This window comes from Leuciscus leuciscus, assembly GCF_965113295.1.
Source record: "Leuciscus leuciscus genome assembly, chromosome: 23".
NCBI lineage: Eukaryota > Metazoa > Chordata > Actinopteri > Cypriniformes > Leuciscidae > Leuciscus > Leuciscus leuciscus.
This window is the reverse complement of record NC_138747.1, coordinates 23,140,174-23,166,719: the sequence shown is the minus strand read 5'-3', so window position 1 is coordinate 23,166,719 and position 26,546 is coordinate 23,140,174. Positions and strand designations below refer to the sequence as shown.

General features: G+C 37.0%; 2 protein-coding genes across 2 annotated transcripts; both read left to right on the top strand.

Annotated features, from left to right (window-relative positions):
• Positions 1-150: 150 nt before the first annotated feature.
• Positions 151-14,230, top strand: rpf1 (ribosome production factor 1 homolog). Its single transcript, XM_082156785.1, has 9 exons — positions 151-501; positions 844-900; positions 3,364-3,444; positions 3,536-3,631; positions 6,794-6,947; positions 7,081-7,163; positions 8,678-8,859; positions 13,457-13,583; positions 13,719-14,230. The coding sequence occupies exons 1-9, from the start codon at positions 256-258 to the stop codon at positions 13,758-13,760; spliced, it is 1,068 nt and encodes a 355-aa protein (XP_082012911.1). The 5' UTR covers positions 151-255; the 3' UTR covers positions 13,761-14,230.
• Positions 14,231-14,374: 144 nt separating this feature from the next.
• spata1 (spermatogenesis associated 1) lies at positions 14,375-26,478 on the top strand. The gene is made up of 12 exons (XM_082156771.1): positions 14,375-15,477; positions 15,604-15,710; positions 16,510-16,627; positions 16,935-16,988; positions 17,084-17,390; positions 18,833-18,968; positions 19,101-19,155; positions 19,455-19,548; positions 19,626-19,751; positions 24,077-24,261; positions 25,558-25,656; positions 25,737-26,478. Exons 1-12 carry the CDS (start codon positions 15,439-15,441, stop codon positions 25,806-25,808), a joined length of 1,392 nt encoding a protein of 463 aa, XP_082012897.1. The 5' UTR covers positions 14,375-15,438; the 3' UTR covers positions 25,809-26,478.
• The last annotated feature ends 68 nt before the right edge of the window (positions 26,479-26,546 follow it).

Below are 26,546 nucleotides of genomic sequence, written 5' to 3'. Positions count from 1 at the left end.
GGGAGGTAAAGGGAATTGGGGTGGCAACTGGAGAGGAGCTGAACACGCAGCGCTACCTGATGATGGCAGTAATGCACTCTCTATTGCGGTTGCCAATAAAAAAAAGAAGAAGAAGGAGTATTTTTTTCAACAATCATCTGACTATCCGCTAGAAGGCGCTAAACACAACATCACCTCACATGGCAGCAGGAACGTCCAGTTGAACCGGAAGTAGAGTTTCTCACACACGTGAAGAGAAGACACAAGCAACAGAAAATGGATTCTACCGAATTAACAACTTCAGAAAGTGTTTCTAAGAAAAAGGGGAAAACGAAGAACCTAAAGCGAAAGCCGAAACCCGACAAAGCTCCAGTGGAGAAGATGGATCAGGCGGAGGGTGAAGTAACAGACGAGAAACCAGTGTCAGGAGCCTGTTTTCCTCCCACATTCAGCATGTCTGATATCAAAAACAAGCAGCGCAGACATTCGATGTTCCTTAAACTCAAGGAGCAGAAAAGAAGGGTGACATCTCACAGACATATTACTCTTACTGAATTAATTCTTATTGAATTAATCGCACAATTTGGCTGTGTTTCAAGCCCTAGAGAGCTGGCAGGACAGACAGCCATTTGGGCATCAAAAACAAGAAGAGTTTAAGATGGCCAAAAAGACAAACGTGCATTTGGTGCCCTAAAAAGTAAACCAGAACGATTCGTTTTCTTGAAAGAATAATTAAACTTGACCAAAAACACCACTTTTACGTATGTTGCTCACTAGGCCTGAGACACAGCCAGCTCTGGAACATGTTAAGAATTTCCCAAATTTCCTATCTTATATGTTAAAGCTATCATTTGTGTCTTTCAGCTAAAGTTGGAACTGAAAAAGAAAAGGAAGAAAGAGAGAAAAGCTCTTGGTGATAAGGTATGTTTGCAGGGTTTCCGCGGAGTCATAAAAAGTCATAAAACGTCTTAAATTTAATAATCAGAATTTTAGGCCATAAAAAGTCATAAAAACGTCCGGATTTTCCATACAAGGTCATAAATTTCATTTAGCCACGTCTTAAATTGATATGCTCGTTCATTCGTTGGTTCTACCATTGCTTTTTCCCCCTGAAAATGCGCTGGCGGCATAATGTTAAATGCACAGGTTAAATGCGCCAAAAGCGGAACGCTCATTTGAAACGCGCGCCACACGAACCATTTACCCGCTCGGCTCCAAGTCCAAACGGCAGCGCAGCGCGAGCTCAATAGAACTGATGCGTTTACTCTGATCGTCTCGGTCACAAGATCCAGTGAGAAGTGCTTGAATTCAGCGAAGAACACACTGTCTCAGTGATTTAAACCAGTTTAAAGGCAGATTGAACAGCGCTGACCAACAGGAGAAACTCTGCACAACGATACAGTCTGAAGGCTTTTCCGTCTACAATCTCCCATCATTTATCATGGATTTACTGTAACGTTAGCCTAGTAATATTAACTGCACCATGTGGGATATACATATTGAATTTTATTATATTATTAGTGCTGATAATGTATTAAAGGACTAATGGAATATTTACAGTATTTAATAATGTATTTAGGCTACTGTTTTTCATACATTTCCTGAAGATATGTGCCATCAAAGTTAGGCAACACAAACCTGTTTCAAGACTTGGCCCCTATTAGCACATGCAGAAACTAAGTAATTATTTTCCCAATAAAGATATTTATTTTGTTAAGGACAAATGACAAATGTTTGAATGTCCTACCTCAGATTTGTGAAATGTTCACCTGTTTTAGCAAGTGTTTGTCATTATATTTTCTGACAATAAAGAGTAAAGTTAGTTTAAAACCACAATTAAAGCTCTGGTTTCTACAACTTTCACTTAGAAGCAACAGTCTGCCTTTAAACTTGAAAGAAATAAAGATTTGACATTTATCGTGATAATTATCGATATTGACTAATATAAAACAATTATCGTGATAATTGTTTTTGGCCATATTGCCCAGCCCTAACTGAAATCTCCCGGTCTATCACAATGGGAAAGTGTACATTTAACGAGCCATGGCTCAAAGATGGTGTGTTTAGTAGTTGGCTCAAGCCTGTTGCAAATAATCAGTATCAAGCATATTGCACACTGGGTAAGAAGGCGTTGGAGCTGTCTTTAGGCATTTAAATAATACATCTTGTTACTTTCAATGAAAGTCAATTAAAAAAAAAACTTTTGAAAGGAATTTTAATGATTTTTCGTAATTCGTGTAGGTCATAAATTTCAATCATAATGGTCATAAAAAGGTCTTAAAAAGTCTTAAATTTGACTGACCAAACCCTGCAGAAACCCTGTGTTTGATGGACTGCATTTCACAGCATCTGTCATCAGACAAGCTTTCTTAAATCTTGATGTTCTCAGTCATTCATTCAATCATACATTAAATGATCAAGTAAATCTCACTTCCTTGCAAAAACGGTTTCTTTGCACTTGGGGATGGGCAATTAAAGTTGTTACAATGTTGTTACAATGTTCTTATGAACTATAATGAATATTAATGATATAAATTACACTAACATTTTTAAAGAAAGGGTGATTTAAAAAAAAAAAACTTTTGAAACAATTATTTTATAAAAGTTATGTACAAATTATTATTTTTCTATTTTACCTTGGCATTATTTTTCATTGCATGCAGTGAGACTTTTCTATTTATTGTATTCTTGCAAAATTTCTTAAATTGATTTAATTTGTGAGGTCAGTATATAGTCAAATTAAATTGACTTGCGTGAAACCAGTTAATTTAGATGATACCACATAATTTAGGCTATCTGAAGAATGTTATAAAAATAATAAAAAAACTTTCACTATTTCATTATTATTCCTGTGTAGATTTATACCTCTTCTATGAATTAAATGTTTTATGAAATGTGTATTTTAATTTCAAACCATACTTTAAAAGCTAATATTTAAATATTAATATGATACTATAGATAATTTAGTTGTGGTATGGGCAAAACAATTCAATAGTGACTGCAAAACAATAATTTTTAATGGTTAATGCCTACATTGCTCAATACTTTCTGAGATACGCAACTGCCTTCAATTCGAGATGGACATCACTAGAAATAATCAGGAACTGCTCTGTGAGTTTATTCAATGTTCATCAGACTGATTCAAACAGTACCTTTTTGAGTTGTTTTAAATGATTCATTAAAGGAACCAGTTGATTCTTGCTTGGCTTTTCTCATTTCTATCAATATATTATATTTAACAGGTATATTGCTCACATCAAATGCATTAAAATTGCAATTAATATGTGGCAAATGAAACTGTTTTTTGCAAGTCATTGTCAGAATATTCCATTTGTTTTTTTTATGTTTTCTTTATTGGTGTTTTCATGTATTTTCTCATTTCAGGCTCCACCTAAAGAAGTTCCCAAGACAATAGAAAACCAGAGAATATATGATGAAACTACAGTCAACCCAGAGGATGAGGAGGTGATTTATGATCCCTATTCCACCTACTGTCTTCTTCTGTAGACATCATTTACAATTTTGAAAGTAACTTGTGGCATTTTGTTAAATCCAGGTGGCTTTTGATGAAGGAACTGATGAGTTCGCTGCTTACTTCAATCGGCTGACAAATCCCAAAGTTCTCATCACCACTTCAGATAGGCCCAGAGGAGTGAGTTCAACTTTCTGTATACTGTACTGTTTTCTAATTCACTCTTGTTGTAAATAACTATTTAAGAATAGAAATGTAAGTAAGTACATTTAATTTATAAAGCACATTTACACACAGCATAAAACTGACCAAAGTGCTGTACAGTGAATTAGGGGTGTGCGATATGACAATTTTTGATCGTGGACGATTAAAATGTCTCCACGATCTGCTTTTGAAGAAATATCGTAGAATCGTGCATTATATCTATTCTGGCGCCTCTGTCCCAACATACTGAACAACGCGACGTATATTCACATGAAATGTTAACGCAGCGGAACTGGACACTGCAGTTCACAAAAGTTCACAATTTGCATGTGCTTTAATGCCTTGTCGGTTAAACATTTAATTCGCGTGCTGATGCGCTGTTCTAACGTGTGCGTTTCTCAGCGCGTACATGTGAAGCTCACATGCACTAAAAGCCTGTCTACCAGCGCCTGGATACTGGACTAAGTTATCTTTCGAGTCTTATTGTGCTAATACTGTCAAATAACACACAAGGTTTACATAAACAAAGTCGGTTATGTCTAAAGTGAAAGCAAACTTGAGAAAATTGAGAGAAAATCTGCTTGTCAAATGCGTGTATATTAGACGCGTCGCGTGCAGCTCTTAAAGAGACAGTAGCAATAGTAGACATGCTGCCGCTTGTCCTTAAAGGGATAGTTCACCCAAAAATAAAAATAAAAAATCATTTACGCACTCTAATGTTGTTCCAAACCTGTTTTAATTTCCTTCTAATAGTTTCTAATATTTTTCTAATATTAATATTTTGAAAAAACAGTTTAGCTGGTCTCCATTGACTTCCATAGGAGAAAAATATACTATGGTAGTCACTGGGGTATATCAACTGTTTGGTTACCCACATTCTTCCAAATAACTTTTATTTTCAACAGAAGAAAGAAACTTATTCGAGTTTAAAACAACTTGAGAGAGTAAATTATGATAATTTGAATTTATGATAATTTGAATAAAACAACAAAATGCAAAGAGAAAATCACTCACTGCTCTTGGCTGATAACTTTAATAGTAGCTTTAATAAGTATCAATGTATAATTTATACAGTGAAGTCTGTTTTGTTTTATTTTCATATTTGTTCATTTAATTACTTTCTTCAATGCTACTGTTAAATACACATACTGTAGCTGAAAACGTAAAGCACTGTTTAGCCTATTTAATTTGTATATTAAGTTGTGTATGTGTAATGTGTATCTTTGATCTTAATATTTAATAACAAAGAAAATAATGACAAATATATGTATCTTCGCCCCTGTCTGCCATTTTTTAAATTTTTTTATTTTGTTACCTAAGGCTTTGTTTTTAAAATATGGACATTAGATTGGCTGTAATGCTAAGTCACAAAATAGTAACATAAACCAACATAAAAAGAATCGTGATAAAATCGTTAATCGTGATTTTCCTGAAAAAAATTGTGATATGATATTTTTGCCATATCGCCCACCCCTACAGTGAATAACTAAAAAGACAAATAATACAAAAAACAAGACTTCTGTCTTGTCACTATTTAACTGGGGAAAGTTGTTAACCATCCAAATTTGGATGTCTTCGAGACAGACCAGGAGAGATTGTATGGAGTCCCTAGATTTTAGAGGCAAGTACAGCTGTGAGTCATCTGCATAGAGGTGAAAAGAGATGCTTTCTTATGATGTCACCCAGTGGGAGCATATACAGGCTGAAGAGCATAGGAGCCAAGATGGACCCCATATGAGACGGGAGCAGATGATGAGCAGAACTGGCCAATAGACACTGAGAAAGTCCTATGTTTGAGATAGTAGCGGAACCAAAGTAGTGCAGTCTCCCAAATGCCCACCTGCTGATCAAGGCGGGTGAGGAGGATGTTGTGATCAACGGTGTCGAAGGCGGCACTAAGATCCAACAATATCAGGATGGCATTATCACCTGAATCTAGTGTGAGAAGATCATTGGTTACTTTGAGCAGGGCTGTTTCAGTGCTATGAAGGGGTCTGAAACCTGACTGAAAAGGCTCTAGTATGTTGTGAGTGGTCAGAAAGGGAATCGGCTGTGGCAGAACAGCTTTTTCCAGAACTTTAGAATTAAGAGGAAGCTTAGAAAGATTAGAAAACTTTTGGGTTTGTTTGAGTGTTTACTGATCAAATCAGAGAGGTGCTTTGCTCTGGCTTTTTTTTGCTGCTGCCTGGAAGGAAGCTAATGCAGATTTAAAGTTTGAGAGGAGACAGTGAGATGATCCTTTTTGCATTTCCTTTTAGCTTTACGACAGGCCTGCCTGAGAGGGCGCGTGGCCTCATCTAACCAGTAATGAGATTTTAGGGGTGAGTGTGTGTTAAAGGAGCTACATAGTCAAGTATGGAAGAGCAAGATGAGTGGAAAAGGGTAACTAACTAATCCGGGCTAGAAGAGGATGATGCCGCTGTTGCAATAGTAGATGCTACAGTTTTACTCAGAAAACTATCAGAAAACTGAGCTGCAGTAAGAGAGTGTATATGACGAGAATGATGGTCTGAGCTCTGGTAGTTCGCAGGGGACTAAAGAGGGTAATGTAAAATATAATGGGCTTATGATCATAGAAAGTGGCCTCCTCAATCACAATATTATCAACAGTAAAACCTTAAGATAAAAGAAGGTCAAGTGTATGTCCCAGTTTATGAGTAGCTTTATCTATATGTTGCGTAAGGCCGAGGGCATCTATTACACCACAGAATTCGCTAACCATAGGTCTGTCTGGACAGCTGCGTTTGCCTCGGCACCTCCGACGCTTCCTCCGGTAAGAGATGCAGCAAGGTAGCCGAAGGACACACTCCGCGGTGGGGTAGGTAAACGGAGGGTGACATCTGTCGTAAGGAACAGGAGACCCACTTATATGGGTCACCAGTGCGTTTCTAAGATCCAGAAAAGTCTGCTGATCATATGACCATGTAGCAGCAACAGAACAGCGCCAGCATAGCATGAGTGCCAAGTTACACAAACAAACATAGCACAAATCGGACAGGTAGAAGTTGACAGAGCTGACGGCAAGCCGACAAACACACTGGTGCCATCTTGCTCACATCACACACTAAGATGTTAGTAATGTTAGTGAATGTCCTTCAAACGTTTTGTTCTTATGTGTTTGTGTCTGCCTGATTTCAGAGGACAGTGAGGTTTTGTGATCATCTGGCAACAGTAATCCCACATGCACATGTCTACTACAGAAGAGGTCTGGCATTGAAGAGAGTCATTCCACAGTGTGTATCTAGAGGTTTCACTTATCTGATAGTGATCAATGAGGACAGAAAGGTGCCAAGTATCCTTTGTTCAGACTTCTTTATATGACCACTTAGATCTGTGAGATTTGGTTGTATTGTCTGCTTAATGAGGTAATGAGAAACGCTCGCTGAATTCTACACAAAGATTTTCCCTTACTTAAAGTGTCACAGACGGTTTGGTTCTCTGTCACCTTCCTGACGGGCCAACTGCACATTTCAAACTCAGTAGTGTTCGTCTTCGCAAGGAAATGAAGGTGAGTGATTTTCTTTTTTAGGGCCTGTGCACTGATGGAGTGATGACCCTCTTGGAATTGCTCTGTTTATTACTTTTAATTCTAAGAAATTCAATAGTCACACAAGGAATTTTGCTGGTCCATTTTTTATGATGCAACATAATTCCACTAATATGTATAGAGTGTTGCAGGGATGACATATTTATGTAGTTCAACTTGGAAGTTGGCATCACTCTGGTTAGGATTTTTCCATTGACTTTTGGAAAATTGCAGAAAAGAAGCTTTGCGACTAACAAAAGTTAGATTTTTACACATTTTCTTCATCATACCTTCACAAATAAACAACTATTATGAATTTCAAAGCATATCTGCAATTGACAGAAGTAAAAATCTTTTAATCTATTTTTAAAATATACAATTTAGAAATTTTGATGAGAATAGTCTTCATTAACGTGATTTACACACAACCAGGCTGTAAAATGGATTTAGTAAGTAGATGCGTTTTCTTGTTCGGCATGATGGTGTTTAAATGTACCCAGTAAAATACATGATTCTTCAAATAGGCGTCATTTGTAAATTAAGCTTATTATTATGAAAAACGGCTTTTTGAAAAAGCACATTTTAGATATTAAAACAATTAAAGATAATAAAAAAGATATTAAACAGTTAATAGTGTGTGAAAGAGGATATTGTGAAATATTGAACAATAAATGTTCATGGAATTTTACCAAATAAATAGATTTATTTTATTATTATTATAATTAATTATTTGATTTTTTTCAGAATAAAGTGGTACATTTAATTTATTTTATTGAACTCATTATTGAATTTTCATTTGAGTAATTTGGTCCTCCGTATTACTGGTTGTGTTTTATGTCATGGAATAAAATATTGTGAGCTTGTGTGTTAACCACAGACCTTATTTCAAGCATTTTAACCAAAACCTATTCAAAAAACCCATTGACTTTTGGAACATAGGACCAGAAATTCAAAAATGCTAACTCTTTTCTGGGTTACAGGACTGATTCCTGTGACACTATATATTGAACACTTGTTTGGTTAGACTTTATTTCTTAGTTAATATAGTTAAAGTTCAGTAGTATCAAACTGATTAAAAGCCATTAGAAATTTTGCCATAGAGCATCACAAAATGTAAGATTTAATTAATTTTGAAAGGTAATTCAGCATTCTGGGAAATGAGGTGTTCTTCTAATATCCAATATTTTTGTAGCTGCTAATACAATCAGTGAGTATAAAAAAATCCCCAAAATTTGTTTCTGGTAATAGTTAATGTGTTGTGTGTATAAGATTTTATGGGTAATTAATACTAAAATATTAAATGTATTAATAAAAACTGTACATTTCTTAGAATTTCCTTCCGTAAAAAAAAAAAAAAAAAAAAAAAATCAATTACAGTTCTGCATCCTATTTGCTAAATCAAATCAAATTTAGGAAATGAGTTAGTTTTATGCATTTTTATCAGTTCTGAAAGGTGCACAGCACTGTCCTTAACCTTTTCTGTTTTTCCTCACTAGAGAAAAGGTAAGAGCCCAACAGAACACGTCCCAGAAGTCATCCTCAACAACTTTACTACTAGACTCGGTCACTCCATCGGCCGGCTGTTTGCTGCTCTATTTCCTCATGATCCACAGTTTGTGGGCCGTCAGGTCGCCACATTTCACAATCAGAGAGACTTCATCTTTTTCAGGTTTCACAGGTAAATGTTCTCTCATTTGAATAGTTTGAAGGTAAATGAAAATGATGCTGTGTAATCCATAAAGCTTACAGTCATGGCCAAAAGTATTATGTATAAATGTTACAACATAAATGTTGCGTTTTTCAAGTTTGCAGCTTCGTTTGTTGTGGTGTTTGATACACATTGTTTCTAGATTATTGTGCAGAGTGATCAGAGGTATTTTAAATAATTTCAAAAAGCTTCATTGGCCAAAAAAATAAATAAAAATAAATCACAAAAACCCAAATTGTTGGCCCTGGCACAAAATTACCAGCTAACATCATTTCACTAATCACATCATCAGCACCTTGGAAAATGTGAACAAGTATTAGTCATTTAAAAACACTATCATTCTGATTGGAGTATAAGAGCAGACTGATTGCTATAAAAGGGGAGAAGAAATGCTTCCAGTCGTTGTGTTCTTGTTAGCAATGGTTACCTCCAAAGAAAGACGTGCAGCTATCGAGTGCTTCTCAAACTGAAGGCTGCGTCCTAGTAAGGCTGTATATCTCGGCTGCCACGTCATCAAGCTCCAGACGTCTCCATGTAAAGGATTTTTTGAAAGCAGCCTTAATTTTGCGTCCTTCATTCGGCCTGTTTTGAAGTATGTTTCAAGTGTATTTGGGCTGCACGATTAATTGCAATTAACATGAAATTGCGCTTATTACGATTATGAAATCGCAAAGGCTGCAATAAAAAAATTGATGCGCAGCTTGTCAGTGAAGAGCGACTCTGTGATCAGTAGTAAACGCTGCTCCATCTGAAAGCACTGCGAGTTTGAGTCGCTTATAACGTGCATTTGAAAAGGCAAAACGCGTCAAACATCTTTTCAAACATGAGAAGCATTTATGAACCTCGTCCAAAAAAAGTCAAAATTTAATAACATGTTTTTACTCCAAACTCACTTCATAACGACAGTTGAGCTTCGGTGAGATGATGTGGCTTCTTACACAGAATTAGGTAGTCGTGTATTTATTAGTCATGTTTAATCCATCAAAGTGACTCAATCTTTTGTTTATTGAGCTACAGCGATAGTATGATGCCCATTCTGGGGGGCATAGTTGGAGTGTTCGTGCGAGAGCGCCCTCTGGCTTTCAGATGGAGCTGCATTTACCACCAATCAGCCACACCGCACTGACAAGCTGCGCATAAAATAATCGCAGCCTTAGCTAAATCGTGTGCGGTTTCATTTCGATTAATCGTGCAGCCCTAAAGTGTATCCTTCCCCGCAAAGCTTTGTAGACATTATAATTCACATAAAAATAGCAGAAAATAAATCAGCACTGAGCTTGTCCATAATTTTGATGTTATTTTCCAGTCGTTACTGCGGGGGCGGATACATCTATGACGTAGTCATGCATGGTTACTAGACCGTCTTATTCTAGTGTTCAATGCGAAGAAGGATTCTAGCCTGCAATTCCTTCAAAGGACTGGACTAGGAAGGAAACAGCCTCACTAGGAGAGAGGTTCAACTGCAGTGAAGGTGGCTTCAGGATGTCCCAGAGTGCCCAGCAAGCGCCAGGACCATCTTCTTCTTCTGTGGATGCAGCTACAGAATCGTGTCGACACCGGTGCAGAGCTTGCTCAATAGTGGCAGCAGGAGTACGGTGTACATTTTAGGACATCCTCAGACCTCAGCCATATGAAGAAAAGTCATCATGCCTCAGACTAAAAGGCTTCAGTCATTCATTGGACAAAACGGCATCGTGCCTCAGACTGAAAAGCTTCACGTCTCAGGAAAAACAATGTCAGGTCTCGTACAATTAGGCATCAGATGAAACGGCCTCAGACAAAAATGCATCAGACATAAAGGCATTGGACATATATATATATATATATATATATATACACAGTGAGGAAAATAAGGATTTGAACACCCTGCTATTTTGCAAGTTCTCCCACTTAGAAATCATGGAGGGGTCTGAAATTGTCATCGTAGGTGCATGTCCACTGTGAGAGACATAATCTAAAAAAAAAAAAATCCAGAAATCACAATGTATGATTTTTTAACTATTTATTTGTATGATACAGCTGCAAATAAGTATTTGAACACCTGAGAAAATCAATGTTAATATTTGGCACAGTAGCCTTTGTTTGCAATTACAGAGGTCAACGTTTCCTGTAGTTTTTCACCAGGTTTGCACACACTGCAGGAGGGATTTTGGCCCACTCCTCCACACAGATCTTCTCTAGATCAGTCAGGTTTCTGGGCTGTCGCTGAGAAACACGGAGTTTGAGCTCCCTCCAAAGATTCTCTATTGGGTTTAGGTCTGGAGACTGGCTAGGCCACGCCAGAACCTTGATATGCTTCTTACAGAGCCACTCCTTGATTATCCTGGCTGTGTGCTTTGGGTCATTGTCATGTAGGAAGACCCAGCCTCGACCCATCTTCAATGCTCTAACTGAGGGAAGGAGGTTGTTCCCCAAAATCTCGCAATACATGGCCCCGGTCATCCTCTCCTTAATACAGTGCAGTCGCCCTGTCCCATGTGCAGAAAAACACCCCCAAAGCATGATGCTACCACCCCCATGCTTCACAGTAGGGATGGTGTTCTTGGGATGGTACTCATCATTCTTCTTCCTCCAAACACGTTTAGTGGAATTATGACCAAAAAGTTCTATTTTGGTCTCATCTGACCACATGACTTTCTCCCATGACTCCTCTGGATCATCCAAATGGTCATTGGCAAACTTAAGACGGGCCTTGACATGTGCTGGTTTAAGCAGGGGAACCTTCCGTGCCATGCATGATTTCAAACCATGACGTCTTAGTGTATTACCAACAGTAACCTTGGAAACGGTGGTCCCAGCTCTTTTCAGGTCATTGACTAGCTCCTCCCATGTAGTTCTGGGCTGATTTCTCACCTTTCTTAGGATCATTGAGACCCCACGAGGTGAGATCTTGCATGGAGCCCCAGTCCGAGGGAGATTGACAGTCATGTTTAGCTTCTTCCATTTTCTAATGATTGCTCCAACAGTGGACCTTTTTTCACCAAGCTGCTTGGCAATTTCCCCGTAGCCCTTTCCAGCCTTGTGGAGGTGTACAATTTTGTCTCTAGTGTCTTTGGACAGCTCTTTGGTCTTGGCCATGTTAGTAGTTGGATTCTTACTGATTGTATGGGGTGGACAGGTGTCTTTATGCAGCTAACGACCTCAAACAGGTGCATCTAATTTAGGATAATAAATGGAGTGGAGGTGGACATTTTAAAGGCAGACTAAGGCTATGTTCACACTTAGCGTCTTTTTTGACAAGAAAAAGTTGACAACGGCGTTTTTTTAGCAAAAAAAATGCTGGCAGCGTTCGGTTACAAATAGCAGCCGAGCGCGTCTTTTGTTGCTATAACAACAGCTGCAACAGTAGCCTAGTGCTGTGTGATGCAAAAAATGTCGAGAAAGAGAAAGTTGGTTCTTGCGTTGGCTTTTGAAGTTAACGGGGAGGAGAATGTCGGTTCACAATGACGTTTGTGGGTGCACGACAGACAGTTGTTCTTGTTGTTATGGAAACGACAGGTCTCGCTTCTCGCTTGTCATTGGTCAGCTGTCAAAAAGGCGCTTGACGTAGGGCGTTCTTTTCAGAAAAGTTGAACTTTTTTCAACTTAAAAAGACGCTCTGAGCTGCTGAAAAAGACGCCGGCGGTGGCGTCTAAAAAAGCGCTCAGGACTTTTTTGAAAAAACGGTTCACTCCATAGGGTTATAATGTAGAACAGACGCTGGCAGTTTGAAAAAAGACGCTAAGTGTGAACATAGCCTAACAGGTCTTTGAGGGTCAGAATTCTAGCTGATAGACAGGTGTTCAAATACTTATTTGCAGCTGTATCATACAAATAAATAGTAAAAATATCATATATTGTGATTTCTGGATTTTTTTTTTTAGATTATGTCTCTCACAGTGGACATGCACCTACGATGACAATTTCAGACCCCTCCATGATTTCCAAGTGGGAGAACTTGCAAAATAGCAGGGTGTTCAAATACTTATTTTCCTCACTGTATGTATTTATATATATATATATATATATATATATATATATATATATATGTGTGTGTATATATATGTATGTGTATATATGTGGCAAGAATGGATAGCCATCTGGATTTTACCCACAAGCTGATATTCAGCATGTCAATTGCAGAGCTTATGAAGAAGGGTCAACATTGTAAATAATGCATAAATTGAATTTTTTTGCCAATAAAAGTCTTTAAAACTTATGAAATGCTTATCATTGTTTTCCAGTATACCATAGCACGTGAAAAAAAAAAAACCCTACAAATACTTTTGGCCATGGCTGTATATACAAAGTCTAATATTTTCCATTTAGTTCAGTGAAAAATACTCTCAACCTAGGTTTGATAGTGCAAGGATTTTCACGAGGGGAGACAGATTTATGTTGCCTGTTATGATCAAATGTATTTCAAATACAAAGTTGATCTACAGAATAGAGACATATGAATACATTGTAGTAAAAATAGAGACTGACAGAATATATAGACTGCTATTTAGAGTGCTTATATTTTACATTCATTAACAGGTTAAAAATATTTTCTACATGACTGAATAAACTCATGTGTATCGTTCAGGTACATCTTCAAGAATGAAAAAAGAGTGGGCATACAAGAACTAGGACCTCGCTTCACTCTTAAACTTCGCTCCTTACAGAAAGGAACCTTTGATTCAAAGTTCGGGGAATATGAATGGGTTCACAAAGTAAGTTCAAAATCTAACTTACTTTTATCTAAAATCTAACATTTAAGAAGAAGGTTATTTAAATGTGGTGTAATTTGTCCATTATCTCTTTTTTTGGCTGTCATGCAGAATTAACTCTTTCTTACTATGTTTCAGCGCCATGAAATGGACTCCTGCAGAAGAAAATTCCATCTTTGAGGGACATACTAGAAATGCAGGATAACCGTGTTGACATTTCATAAATATCTATCAAAAAAACACCCTTACATTATGAAACGAAATATAAAGTGTTATTGAAACACAAGCTGTGTATTTTCTGTATTATATTGACTTGTATTTTTTGCATTAGAATATTATAACCTGACTGGACAGAAAGATACTTGATATTGTGTCGAGGCATGACAAATTAAGGCCTGTTTAAAACTGTAGTAAATACTTCCTTTACTCAAGTATATATATAAAAAAGGTGGGTTATAAAGACAGGTAATTTGTGGTGTTTGTGAAATTTCAGGTAACTAAGACTGTTATCTTGCTCTGTCTTAATTTTGCAAAACTTCATTTGGCATACACACAATACTTTCAGATATGATCAAATTAACTTGGACAATTTTAAAACTAAGCTGTCATTGTAGACTTCTCAATTTGAAATAAAGAAATGGTTTAGTGAGTTTTCAAGTTTTTGCACTTTAAAAAAAAAAGTAAACTTTTTATAAAGAAAGATTGAATGCAAGTCTTCAGAGACAGTTGTTGAGCGATTTGGTGTTATAGTTATAAAGTTATGTAAATTAACAAAAAATTAAGTCCTACACACTTGCCGGTGTATTTATTCATTCATTCAAGTCGTGTATTTGAACATTTTCTGTTAAATCTATACAAAATCTTAATATATTGTAAATTAAAATAAGTATAATATCATGCATGTACACAAACCAAAAAATAAATCATAATCTACACACACAAAAACACAAAAGTTCAAATCAAACATACAGAACACATAAAGCAATTTTGTAGAAACAAACATAGACCTTGATTCACAGATCTACATAAGAATAACAAATATAAAGATATTAAGGAAAGTGTATGAGTGTGAATTAACAAATCTGAGGCCTAATGTATAAACTGCTAAGAATAGTCTCACAGGTTAGTCATCAATTGTTTATGTTAGTTACAATAAAAAAACCCACGTAGATTGGTCTAATTTGATACCGAAAAGTAAGATTGATTTCCCCTACCTACCTGATAGTTGGTCATACTAGTCTTAAAACACAGTCTTAACATAATGGCTGTTTATGCAACTGGCCCCAGGTCTTACATAATATGATACTGTCATGAACAGTGGGCCAGATATACGTCTTTATTTTTATTTTTCCCCTCCCATTTTTAAGCAATTAGCATTTCAGGGCACTTATACCAATATTTTTCACATCTAGTATCTAGAAAAAAACTTCCCATTTTGGTAAATATACCAATCACACTAATACATTCTGGCAGTCACTTGTCGCCAACTAGTGGCGTAAAAGTGTAACTGCAGACTGGTAGTCTGTCTGAAAAGGCTGCAAACACACAAGCAGAGTGATATAAAAGCGAAATAACGTTCTTTATACTATAATTAATAATAATATATTATAAAACGGTTTAATTTACTATCATTATTATTTCGTTTTTCGGATGAATATAATATGGGCTATAACAGTAGGCTACACGTGTTAATATGTAGCGTTCACACAATGTCCTGTACACTGAAGCTCTGGGGGGTTTATGAGTGTTACGTTCACCCTGGTACCTGGTACTCAAGATACCGTTACTTAGCACTTCACACACCCACTACACGCAGTACATTCTCAATGAAATCATCATGAGATAAATAAATGTGACTATGAGCGAGTTTACTGGCAAGCGGACTGAAATCACAGAGGTATGTTCTATAAATAAAACTAGATTTGACTGTATGATTTATGTAATTTCAGCAACTAATTCCACTTGCATGTATTGGGGTTTTTGTAGTGTGTGATTTTTTATTTTTGTTTTATTTCTAATGAAGCGTGTGGAGCTGCATGTGTTTTTTGTACCCGATGATCAGTTTGATCGGAGGTTGAATAAAGTTTCTGCTGAAGCTGTGGACACTTTCATCTCAGCTGGATTTATCAGGTCAGTTATTTTGTCTAGAGTCTGCGGCTACAGGTGTCACCTTTTACATTTGTGAATTGTATTTAATTTATATATTATAGGCCCTAATAATTATGTGTTATTTATCTTGCCTAAATCAGTCATTAAACAGCAAAAATGTAAAAGGCAACATACCAAATCATTGTTTCAAACAGCAGAAAATTTTAAGAATAATATAAACCATATTTGTGACAACCTACCTGATATTTATGAAAAATACCCTTGTCCTTAGAACACAGTTCAGCTTCGGTTAAAATCTCCCACCATCATTTTGATTCTTGTCTGTAGCCTACTGTCTAGTGTATTTTTATTTGCAGAACCAAATTCACAAATGGTCTAATTAAAGAAAGTGTTGAACTTGTGTTTAAAAGTAATGTAAAAAAAAAAAAATCACTTCTGAATATATAGGCTATATATATATATATATATATATATATATATATATATATATATATATATATATATACATATATATATTAGAATCGGGCATTTATATTTTATATAGCGCTTTCATGTGTACTACTGTACACCCAAAGCGCTTTACAATCATATCAGGGGATCTCTCCTCAACCACCACCAGTGTGCAGCATCCACTTGGATGACAACTAAATATTGTGACAACTAAGTTCTAAACTATAGATTAGAATTATTAAATATTTCCAAATAAATAGATTTTGATCCACAAATAAAGACATAATAATAATTCTAACCCAATGCTGATCTCCCCTGCTCAGTTTATACATATTGTAAGTCTGTCTGATCTCAGTGCTTTTTGTTTCAGAGTGGATTCAGATGTGAGTCTGTCTGATCTCAGATCTGATCTTGGATTATTTCTTGGGCTGGACAGGATCACAGAGCGATATGTTTTTTTAAAATGTGTTGGCAGAAGTTTGGCGCTGGTGAGTAGCTATCATTTCTGTATTTTGTTATTTAGATGAAAATAAGCTCAAATTACTGTAAGCATGTTGGAGTTATTTACAGTACACCACATTAAGCACAAAGTGTAATGATGATGATGATGTTGGTGGTTAAAAGTTTGAGTACAAAGTACATAGGACACAGGACAAAATTTAAATACTTCACTCTCAATACAGGCAATCAACAATTGCAAAATGTGAATATGCTATGTAGACAGATGCATAGTTTTCATTGTGAAGCAGAATAAAGTTCAAATAAACTGTCACAACTCCTGTAATTTGATCTCAGGTTAAATTCAGACAAGAGGGAGAACTGACAGTAAAATCCTTTACTCCACCATTTGTAAGTAGGCCTACTTGTGATATAAAGTTAAATTTTATTTGTGGTAATCATCCGATTTATGCATGATTTCTGTCTTCTTTCCATGACCCCATTAGGCTCCTTTTCCTGAGCTCTACCTTTTACCTGTGGTAGAGAATGACAGTGGCCTTTGCTCGAGCTCTCTGACCCCTGATACTTTAATAAGCAAAAGTGACCATTACAGTCACGATTTGCCAAGACCAACATGTGCACCTGGCATGATAAAAGAGCCTATTAAATTCCCCTCAATCAATAAAGGACCTCAGCAATCTGTCCTAATGCAGGATGCAGAGGAAAACGAGAATGATGAAGATGCAGAATCCACTGACACTCCTCATCTAACAAGATCACAAGATCAGATGGAACCTGTAAACAAACACCTCGGTATGAATACACTAAGAATATAAGTACAGGTGCACTCTTGATAATTAACTACTAAGTTACAAGCCTCATTTTTTAAGGAACAATAAAGGTGATGATACACAGGGCAACTTTTTGAGCAATGTTGCTGGGCAATGTTGTCATCAATGGGCAACCAGATGAGACACAGGGACAGGCCCACGACCAATCTAAATTATCCAGATAGAAATGTATTGCCCAGCATTTTCAATGGGAAAGTGCCCTAGCAACAATCGCTCTGCAAGATTGCCCAGCAACATTGCTCAAAAAGTTGCCATGTGTATCATCACCTTAAGGGTGTTTACATGGCAACGATGTACTAAAAACGGAAGAGTTTTTCCTTTGCATCTTTGAAAAGTTACAAATATTGTCAAAACGGTCCCCGTTCACATGAATCCACAAAAATGACAAAAAATACTGTATTATGCATGCCAGGCCAGTAATGGTAAAGAAACACTATGCGCCTGTAGACTGAACACATAATACACGTGCATGACATCACAGTTTTTTGTAGTTTCCACAGAGATGATAACGGTATATAAAAAAAAAAAAAAAAACTTGCACTTTGAAACCCGCACTTTGTGTTTTCAGGCCCCCAAAACGCCATTGTCATGTAAATGAACTGCAAAAATGCATTAAAAAAAGCACTAGCACTACTAAATATTTTTTGATTGCACCATAAAACTTGAAACGCAACTCTATTTATTACTAAATATTTACAGAAGTCGCATAACAGGAGTTAACTGTTTGAATAAAATAGCAGATTGATTGAATTGCATCAATAATAAAGCTGTTTCACTAAATATGCCTTTAAAGGAGCTACCAAAGATGAGCATAACAGATGTACATTGCAGATTGGATAAATGTCATATAATGTGACTACGCATTACCTTATGGAGACCTTTATTTTACTTTACTTGCTATGTTCTGCCTTAAGAACAAATGGTGCTGCCGAAAAAAGTAGTTTGTTACAAACCAGTTAGTAGTTATTGCAGTAGTTACTCTATGGCCTGAGCTGAACTGGTGTGTCCAGTAAGGGAGAATAATAATCATTTAATAAAAATAATTTTCTTAATGTTCATTCATGTGTAGTGCAAGTTTCCTGACAAAACCAACCTGATCTCACGGGAAAACTAAACTATGTAACGAGGTAGTGATTTTTTATGATTTGAGTCATAAAATTGTTTTATGATTATTATGTTTATGAACCCTACCTGTCACATGGGGCATAAGCAGATTGTACGAAACCGTACAAATGAGATTGTACAAATTCATATGAATTAACCAACAATTAATCAAAACGTAAAAGAGTTAAGAATTGCAATAAGATTGTGACAAAACATTTTATATAATGTACACAATACTTAAATTTTTACTTAAACATTATTGGGTACTTATGTCAGGTTATTCATTTCTGTTCAATGCAGACAGACATCTTGCTAAACAGGGTGGCTTTTTTCAAGTAGAAATGGATACAACTGCACAAAAGAAATTTGTTTTTAAAAGAAACAACAGGAACTCTGGAGCTCCAGAGCCATTTGTGGATTCTCATGGACTGGCAAGGTAACCTGATTCTTTTGGCTTCTGTCATTGTTAAATACGTTTAATAGTTAACTATTTATTGGTAATAAATATTAAAAGGATTAGCTCTATAATCGAATATTTAGTTACCTTTACCCTATGTTATACATTTAGGAAATTGAATAGGTCTCTGACACTGAAATCAAGTGAAGAAAAAACAGATGATGTGGTAAGAGATAATCTTTATTTTTTCTCATATTACATTTGATAAAACCAATAGAGCATCGTTCAAGTCATTCAAGTTTTGTACAGAATGCAGTGTTGTAGTTTCAGAATTTCACCCAGACCACTATTCCTGTAGAGAGTTTAGTAGAGGTCTTCTAGACAAAACAGGAAGTAACATACCCTCATTAAGACACCATGAGGTTTATTGGCTGAGTAAAATTCCTCACGCAGCTGGCGGTTGAACAGTGTGTTCTGGACATTGTTGTAAGAAGCTTTCAGTGTGGATTTTATGTGTTTTCACAGGTTCTTATGAGTAGGCCAACCTCTCCACTCCCAGAGAGTAGTTCTGCAGTGTCTGTCTATTCCATGGAATTTTATACACAACAAACTACCACTAGTAAGACATGAACAGTTACTAACAAATGGTGCCATTCTTGTTCTTGAATACCATATTCAAATTTTTTATGCTTTCAGACAATGAGCTGATAAAGGAAATCAAGCTACTCAAAGAGCAAAGGAAGGGGCTTGAACAAACAAGGCAAGAACTTTTGGAAAAGGGCAGAGAGCTTTTAGCTTTTAACAGACATCGAAGGAACCAAGGTATAATGCCCTCTACAATTACACACTTCTCAACTATCATATGAAATGTTCAAGAACTGTATCTTTAACGTTGTCATTGTCTTTCTGCTTAGCTTCGGTTCACAGACAAATTGCTAATATTCTCCAGATAATTCTCTGACACATTCATCATTCTCTCATCCCTAAATTCATAGTTCTTTCAAAGATGAAAAGGCATCCAGGTCCTAATGCAGCAAAACATCCAATCTGATCTCATGAGAAAATTTTACTTTTATCAGGTGGCGATTTCATATGAATTTGTATTCGGAGATGCGTAACAAAACATACGATTTTTAGAAAAAAAAAGTGTGAAGGTACACCTCTAACCCCATCCCTAAAACTAACTGTCAGTGTGGTACAAATGAGATTCGCCAAGCATAAAATAGTTACAAATTGTCCTGGGATTGTTTTAAAACATCCCCAAACTATCATACTACCATCAATGTTCTTGTCTGTTGCTGTAAAGTTCTTATGAATTGTTTGTATATTTTTAGAGTGCAGACATTTTTTATCTTTTTAATCTTGTGAAACTTGTTTGGCCTCAGCACCTGGAAAAGCATGATGACAACCTTTGATTGTGTCTTTCTTGGTTTCTCCCTTGCTACTCTGCCATGGATTTCAGTCATGTACTCTAACAATAATAATTAAAAGGTCTTCTATGATTCTGAGAGGTTGACCACAGAAGGAGATGAATCAATGATGCGATGGTGGGGGTGCTTTAAATATTGTTGTGAACAATGGACAGCCTTGAGGAAAACTTCTGTTTTCTCAAAATCCTAAAGCCTGATTGCTTCACGTCTGTAAGTACTGTAAGTCTTTATAACTGCAAAGACAAATGGCATTTCAGCCAGCCAGAAATGGGGGGTTGACTGCCTATATTAGTCACACAGAAACGCCGTCTGTCAGAATCTTTCGACGGATGAGCGTCTTGCATGACTTGCTGGGCAGCGTAGTAGCACTTGCGCAATGCTCATTCCCGCTATCTCAGGGAACCAGGGTTACGTGAGTAACCATAACATTCCCTTTCGATACGGTTCATTCGCACTTATGGGGAACTTAATACAATAGTGCCTCGCTACAAAAGCAGAACGGAAGTCGCTCTGCGAGCTGACAGTTTAGAGGCGCTCAAACTGAGGGCCCCTCGATCAGCTGTATAAAGAGAGGCTCAGACCACAGTCTGAGCCTGCTACATAATAAATAAGTATTTCAGACTGATAACACTCATGTTTGAAAGTTGTTCAGGTTGTAAAATCTGATGAAAGTAGACAGTGAGGACCAGCCAGCCGCCGCACAGATATCTGCGATATAGACTCCGCTGGACCACACCCAAGAAGAGACCATACTTCTAGTGGAGTTGGGCCTCACTCCTAAGGGGCAAAACAAGTCTACAGACTTGTAAGTCAGTGATATTGCATCCACAATCCATCTGTTAAGTCTTTGCTTTGAAACCAGCAGCCCTTTAGTGCGGCCCCCAATGCTGACAAATAGCTGCTCTGATTGCCGAAACTGGCCAGAGCGCTCATTATACACTCTGAGGACCCTTAAGGGATAGAGTTTATGAGGTGCCTGTTCGTTTTCTGCAATGGAAGAGCCAACAGCGCTATCACCTGCGTTATGGACGGGGTAGAAAGCACTCTTGGCACATAACTTTTCCTCGGCCTAAGGACCACTTTACTGTCATTAGGACCGAACCCAAGGCAGGAAGGTTCCACAGATAGCGCCTGCAGATCTCCAACTCACTTGACTGATGCTAAAGCCAGTAGGAGGGCAGTCTTAAGCGAGAGTGACCAAAGGTCAGCTGACTCGAGTGGCTCAAAAGGAGGACCTTGAAGCAAGGAGGGCCTGGAAAGCAGTCTTAAGCAAGACTGACCGAAGGTTATAAGGCAAAGTTGAGATGTGTTGTTGCCCAGATAGAAAAACAATATGTGGTGTCGGAGGAAAAGATGCACGAGAGACGAGAGATTGCGTATTTTCCCCGGGTTTAATAAAATGAATTAACGTCACACTCATCCGCATACATGGGGATTGAGTGAGGAAAAGGATACAAATAAACATTCAAATCAGGTCACAAATAGAAAAGGAAATAAAAGAAAGAGTACAAAAGTCAGTAGAGCGGTTATCTCTTCTCCTGCTCACATTTCACATCTATTACAGACACACTCTCTACGCACATGCTCAAAGAAAGAGTACAAAAGTCAGTAGAGCGGTTATCTCTTCTCCTGCTCACATTTCACATCTATTACAGACACACTCTCTACGCACATGCTCAGTTCTCATTGTACCTCGAATTACTGTAAATGCACTAAGTAACCATTACATGGTCAGCTGACTCGAGTAGTTCAAAAGGAGGGCCTCGAAGTGCCCTTAGCACTGTGGAGAGGTCCCACAACAGGACCGAACAAGGGTGGGGAGGTTTCAACCTTTTAGCCCCAATGAGAAACTTAACCCAATCGATAGGTCAGACATCGGGGCATGAATTGCTGCAATAGCTGCCACATACACTTTGGAGTGTGGAGGGGGGAGTGCCTGGCATCCAGCAGTTCCTGCAGAAATGTGAGAACTGACACTGACACTGACACTGACATCTCGCAATTAGTGGGGTCTAATTTCCGAGCTAAGTACCAGCTTGAGAAAATAGACCATTTCTGGGCTTAAGGGCGCCTAAGCTGTCAGCGCTGTTGTTCCGCTGCGAGTTTCCACGGTGAGAATAGGCGAGAAGAGCGGATCTTCGCGCTGAAGGAGAAAGATTCTGACCATCTGCGTTTCTGTGTGACTAATATAGGAAGTGAACCCCGCCCTTTCTGGCAGGCTGAAATGCCATTTGTCTGTGACGTGAACCAACCAGGCTTCAGGATACAGAGAAAAGAGGGGTTTTCCCCACAAGCATCAGATCAAATCTGACACAATGCGAGTGAACCGAATCGAAAGGGAACCACTCTTCCATATCCATCATGAAGGTGGGGGAAATTATATCTTGGTTACATTGTCATGATCATCACTAACAGGCTTTTGAGCAGCAATAGATTTGGGAATTTTGTGGCATTATAATTGCACGTGTCAAAATTATGCAAGGAATATAATCTTTATAACTAAAACTTTGAGTCTGAGAGCTGGACAGTCAATAACACTTTATTTTGATAGTCCACTTTAGACATTCTACTAACTAGAAGTAACTTTGCAACTTCATGTCAACTACCGGTCAGAGTATTAGTTGACTGTCTGCTAACAAATAATTGTATTGGTCCCCGGAACAGACATTCTACATAAGTTAGTTAACATGTAGGTGGTAATTTTCTTATAGTCAACAAAATGTCTAAAGGGAACCATCAAAATAGAGTGTAACCAAAATGTGTTACATATTCAATGATCTTTCTGTCTTCGTAGAAGGTATTTTAGGATTGCAATCTCTCTTAAAGGACAACTCCAGTGAAAAATTAACCTTGGGGTAATTAACACATGGTTACCGAGTCGATCGTTCCCTGGGGTGCGTTTTCATGATAATCGAATGTAAAGAGTTTTTTTTATAAAAACAGATTAGCTCATAACACTAGTATATGGGGCACAGAGTAAGTAAAAACAAATCGCAAGTTAATACCACTAACAAGGCTCAAAATAGCCTCACACTAACACGGTAGCATAATGAGGGTCCCTACATGCAAACCGAAGCATTGAGAGCGTTGTAAGTGTACAGACAGTTTAATAAGAAGATACTTTATAAAGACAGTACATTACGCGTTTACAGGCAGCGGGCATCTTGGAAAACAGACTCGATTAATCGAGCCACGAACGCCCTGCTACGTGAGCTGGTCGATAGGAATTACGTTTGTGAAATCTAATGTAGCAGGGCGTTCGTGGCTCGACTAGTCGATACTGTTTTCCAAGATGGATCCTGCCTGTAAATGCGTAATGTACTGGCTTTATAAAGTATCTTCTTATTAAACTGTCTGTACACTTACAAAGTTCTCCATGCTTCGTTTTGTATGTAGGGACCCTCATTATGCTACCGTGTTAGTGTGAGGCTATTTTGAGCCTTGTTAGTGGTATTAACTAGCGATTTATTTTTACTTACTCTCTGCCCCATATACTAGTGTTATGAGCTAATCTGTTTTTAGAGATAAAACACTTTATATTCGGTTTTCATGAAAACGCACCCCAGGGAACGATCGACTCGGTAACCATGTGTTAATTACCCCAAGGTTCATTTTTCACTGGAGTTGTCCTTTAAATCTGTCAGATTCCATGTTTGTGAAATGGGTGTTAAGTTAGGTTAGGGTGTATAAATTATTCTTTTTTGTTTGCCTCTAAAGCACGTGACAGGTGGAAGAGGCAATATTTTGACACTAAGAAGGCAACAACACTTCTGGAGGATACACTAAAGAGTCTACAACTGGAACTTCACACCTTTTACAGTAAAATGCTACAACAACTCCAAGCCAGAGATGGTGCAAAACGACAAATGCAAGCAAAGAAACAATCAAGCACAAAGTTGAAGGTAGATTAAACATTTTCTTACTCTTATACTGACTAAATCATTCTTCATTTGTAAAACTCCTCAACAGGGAAGAAATTGTCAATTTCTTTCTTATTTTAACCCTCGATGGTGTATCGTCATTTATAAATGATGCAGAGAAAAGAAATTGCATTTAAAATAAAGTAATATTCCACCAATGAAATTACATTTTAGTATTATCATATGACATCCCTTTCAGCCAATAAAATTAAAATATTTGTGCATGTGCATTTTTGGCAACAAGGAAGTGAAGGTGACATGCTGTCAAGGCTCCATTGTGAGTTCATTTTATTGGAAATAGGCCTACATATCCTTTTTTTTTTTTTTTTTTGTTACATCCAAATGTGATTTCTAAAGTGTTGGGAAATTTTTAATGCACATTTTGTAAAAAAGTACTTCTAGGGGATAAATATTTTCTGTGTAGCCGGCACAATTGTTCATTACTGGCAGGCAATAGCCTTTTTGCTTTTGTTTTAGGTTGATGTTAGTAAGTTTTATAGAAGATAGAGAGAAAAAGCTGTACCTTTTCCAGAAAGTATTGATGATAGTGACGGCAGTGCATCAGAAAATATGGTCTTCGTAGTTAGAAAGGAAAGAGTTGAAGATCAAGCAGGATAGAAGCAGTGAGAGTGATGGCAGAGATGAAGAATATACAGCACGTCATAGATTGTGGAAGCCCAAAGGGATTTTGGTACATTATCCTATGCCAGTTTGGAAGATGTGATCCATACTACAGGTCAAAATCGAGTTACGTGTGGGCTACACTGAAAAAGAAGAGTCTTGTTGATTTTCATTTGTGCTATAATCATTGATTTAAAATTCCAAGAAAGAAACAATGTTAAAGATTTTTTTATGTGTTTTGAAACACTAAGACATGGTTTCACTACTTTCCAGGCAGTGAAATTGCATTTAAATTTGTCAAGTTTTTGACATTTTCACATGTGAGTTCCAGATGAAATATAGTAGCACAAGATGAAATGGAATGTTAATAAAGCTATTTAATGTTTTTTTTTTGGAACACTACGACCTTTTCGCTACTTTTCAGAGAGTGAAAATGCATTTAACATTTTACCCGGACAATGGCAGTTATAGATGACAGCATCCTAAAAAAAAAAGGTCAAAGGTCAAATGTAGATTAATTGTGTATATATATATATATATATATATATATATATATATATATATATATATATTAGCAGCTGTGATTTCATAATTAGTCCCATAGAGGGTTAATATTTTGATCAATTAAAGCAAAAACATTGTGGTTTGTATTTACAGAATGATCTGGTAATCCAGATTATGACGGAGTGCAGTGAAATTGATAATCTGAGGAAACAAGTGGATGATGCTAAAATGAAACTGGCTACAGAGATCAAGGTATACTAAAGAGACATGTCCTGGTTAATTCTATTGTTAGTTTCAGCACTTTATTAATTTATTTTTCTTTATTTGTCTAGTTGAGAAAGCAAGCTGCCACAGAACTGCCGGCCCTGAGAGCAGAACTGATGCAAAAGAGAGCTCAGCTTTAAAGAAAAACAGAATACACATATATGTGCTTAACATTAGATTTCTTGGAAATTAGATTTGTTGTGATTCAACCTTCACTGAAATGATGAAATGATGTATAAAAGACTTTTAACATTTGTACATAAAGCACAAAAGATAGTATTTAAGAGATTTGACAGATATTGGTTTGCAATTTGAGTAATGTGTAAATACTATATCTGCTTCCTGGGTTTAGTCTGGCTGTTTAAAAATGAATTATGTAATTTCTGCACCATTCATGACACCAAATGAACTTAATGAGTTTCTCAAAAAATTTTGAGTTTCTCAAACACTTCCTCTGTCCTCTGAGATGGTTAAGCCTAGGATGTAGAGCAATGGTATGAAAGCATCACAGTGTTTATACATTTTGGGGAAAACAACCTTTGAATGACTGACTTATAATTAATTGCATGTTAAAATGGGTTTTAACCAGTGGCGGCTGGTGATAATTATTTTAAAGCCAGTTTTTGTATACATGTATATTTCTGGAATTTTGATGGGGGCGGCGCCCCAGCACCCTCTATTGACAAGCCGCTACTGGTTTTAACATCCAAAAAATTACATACTTCACCTTTAACATTAACTACACAAATCATTATTTTCATACTTTGTAAAAATTACCGCAAAAAAATCAGAGAATTGAGCTGTCAAGAAAAGCAAACATAGTGCTTGATGTTATGCTGATTTAGGATCATTTGCAGTATTACGTTTGGGAAATTATG

Coding starts and splice junctions, on each gene's coding strand:
- spata1 (XM_082156771.1), top strand. CDS start 15,439: ATGAGCGAGTTTACTGGCAAGCGGACTGAAATCACAGAG. Junction 15,711..16,509: donor ATCTCAGCTGGATTTATCAG/GTCAGTTATTTT, acceptor TTTTTGTTTCAG/AGTGGATTCAGATGTGAGTC. Junction 17,391..18,832: donor ACCTGTAAACAAACACCTCG/GTATGAATACAC, acceptor TGTTCAATGCAG/ACAGACATCTTGCTAAACAG.
- rpf1 (XM_082156785.1), top strand. CDS start 256: ATGGATTCTACCGAATTAACAACTTCAGAAAGTGTTTCTAAGAAAAAG. Junction 3,445..3,535: donor TCAACCCAGAGGATGAGGAG/GTGATTTATGAT, acceptor TGTTAAATCCAG/GTGGCTTTTGATGAAGGAAC. Junction 13,584..13,718: donor AATATGAATGGGTTCACAAA/GTAAGTTCAAAA, acceptor ACTATGTTTCAG/CGCCATGAAATGGACTCCTG.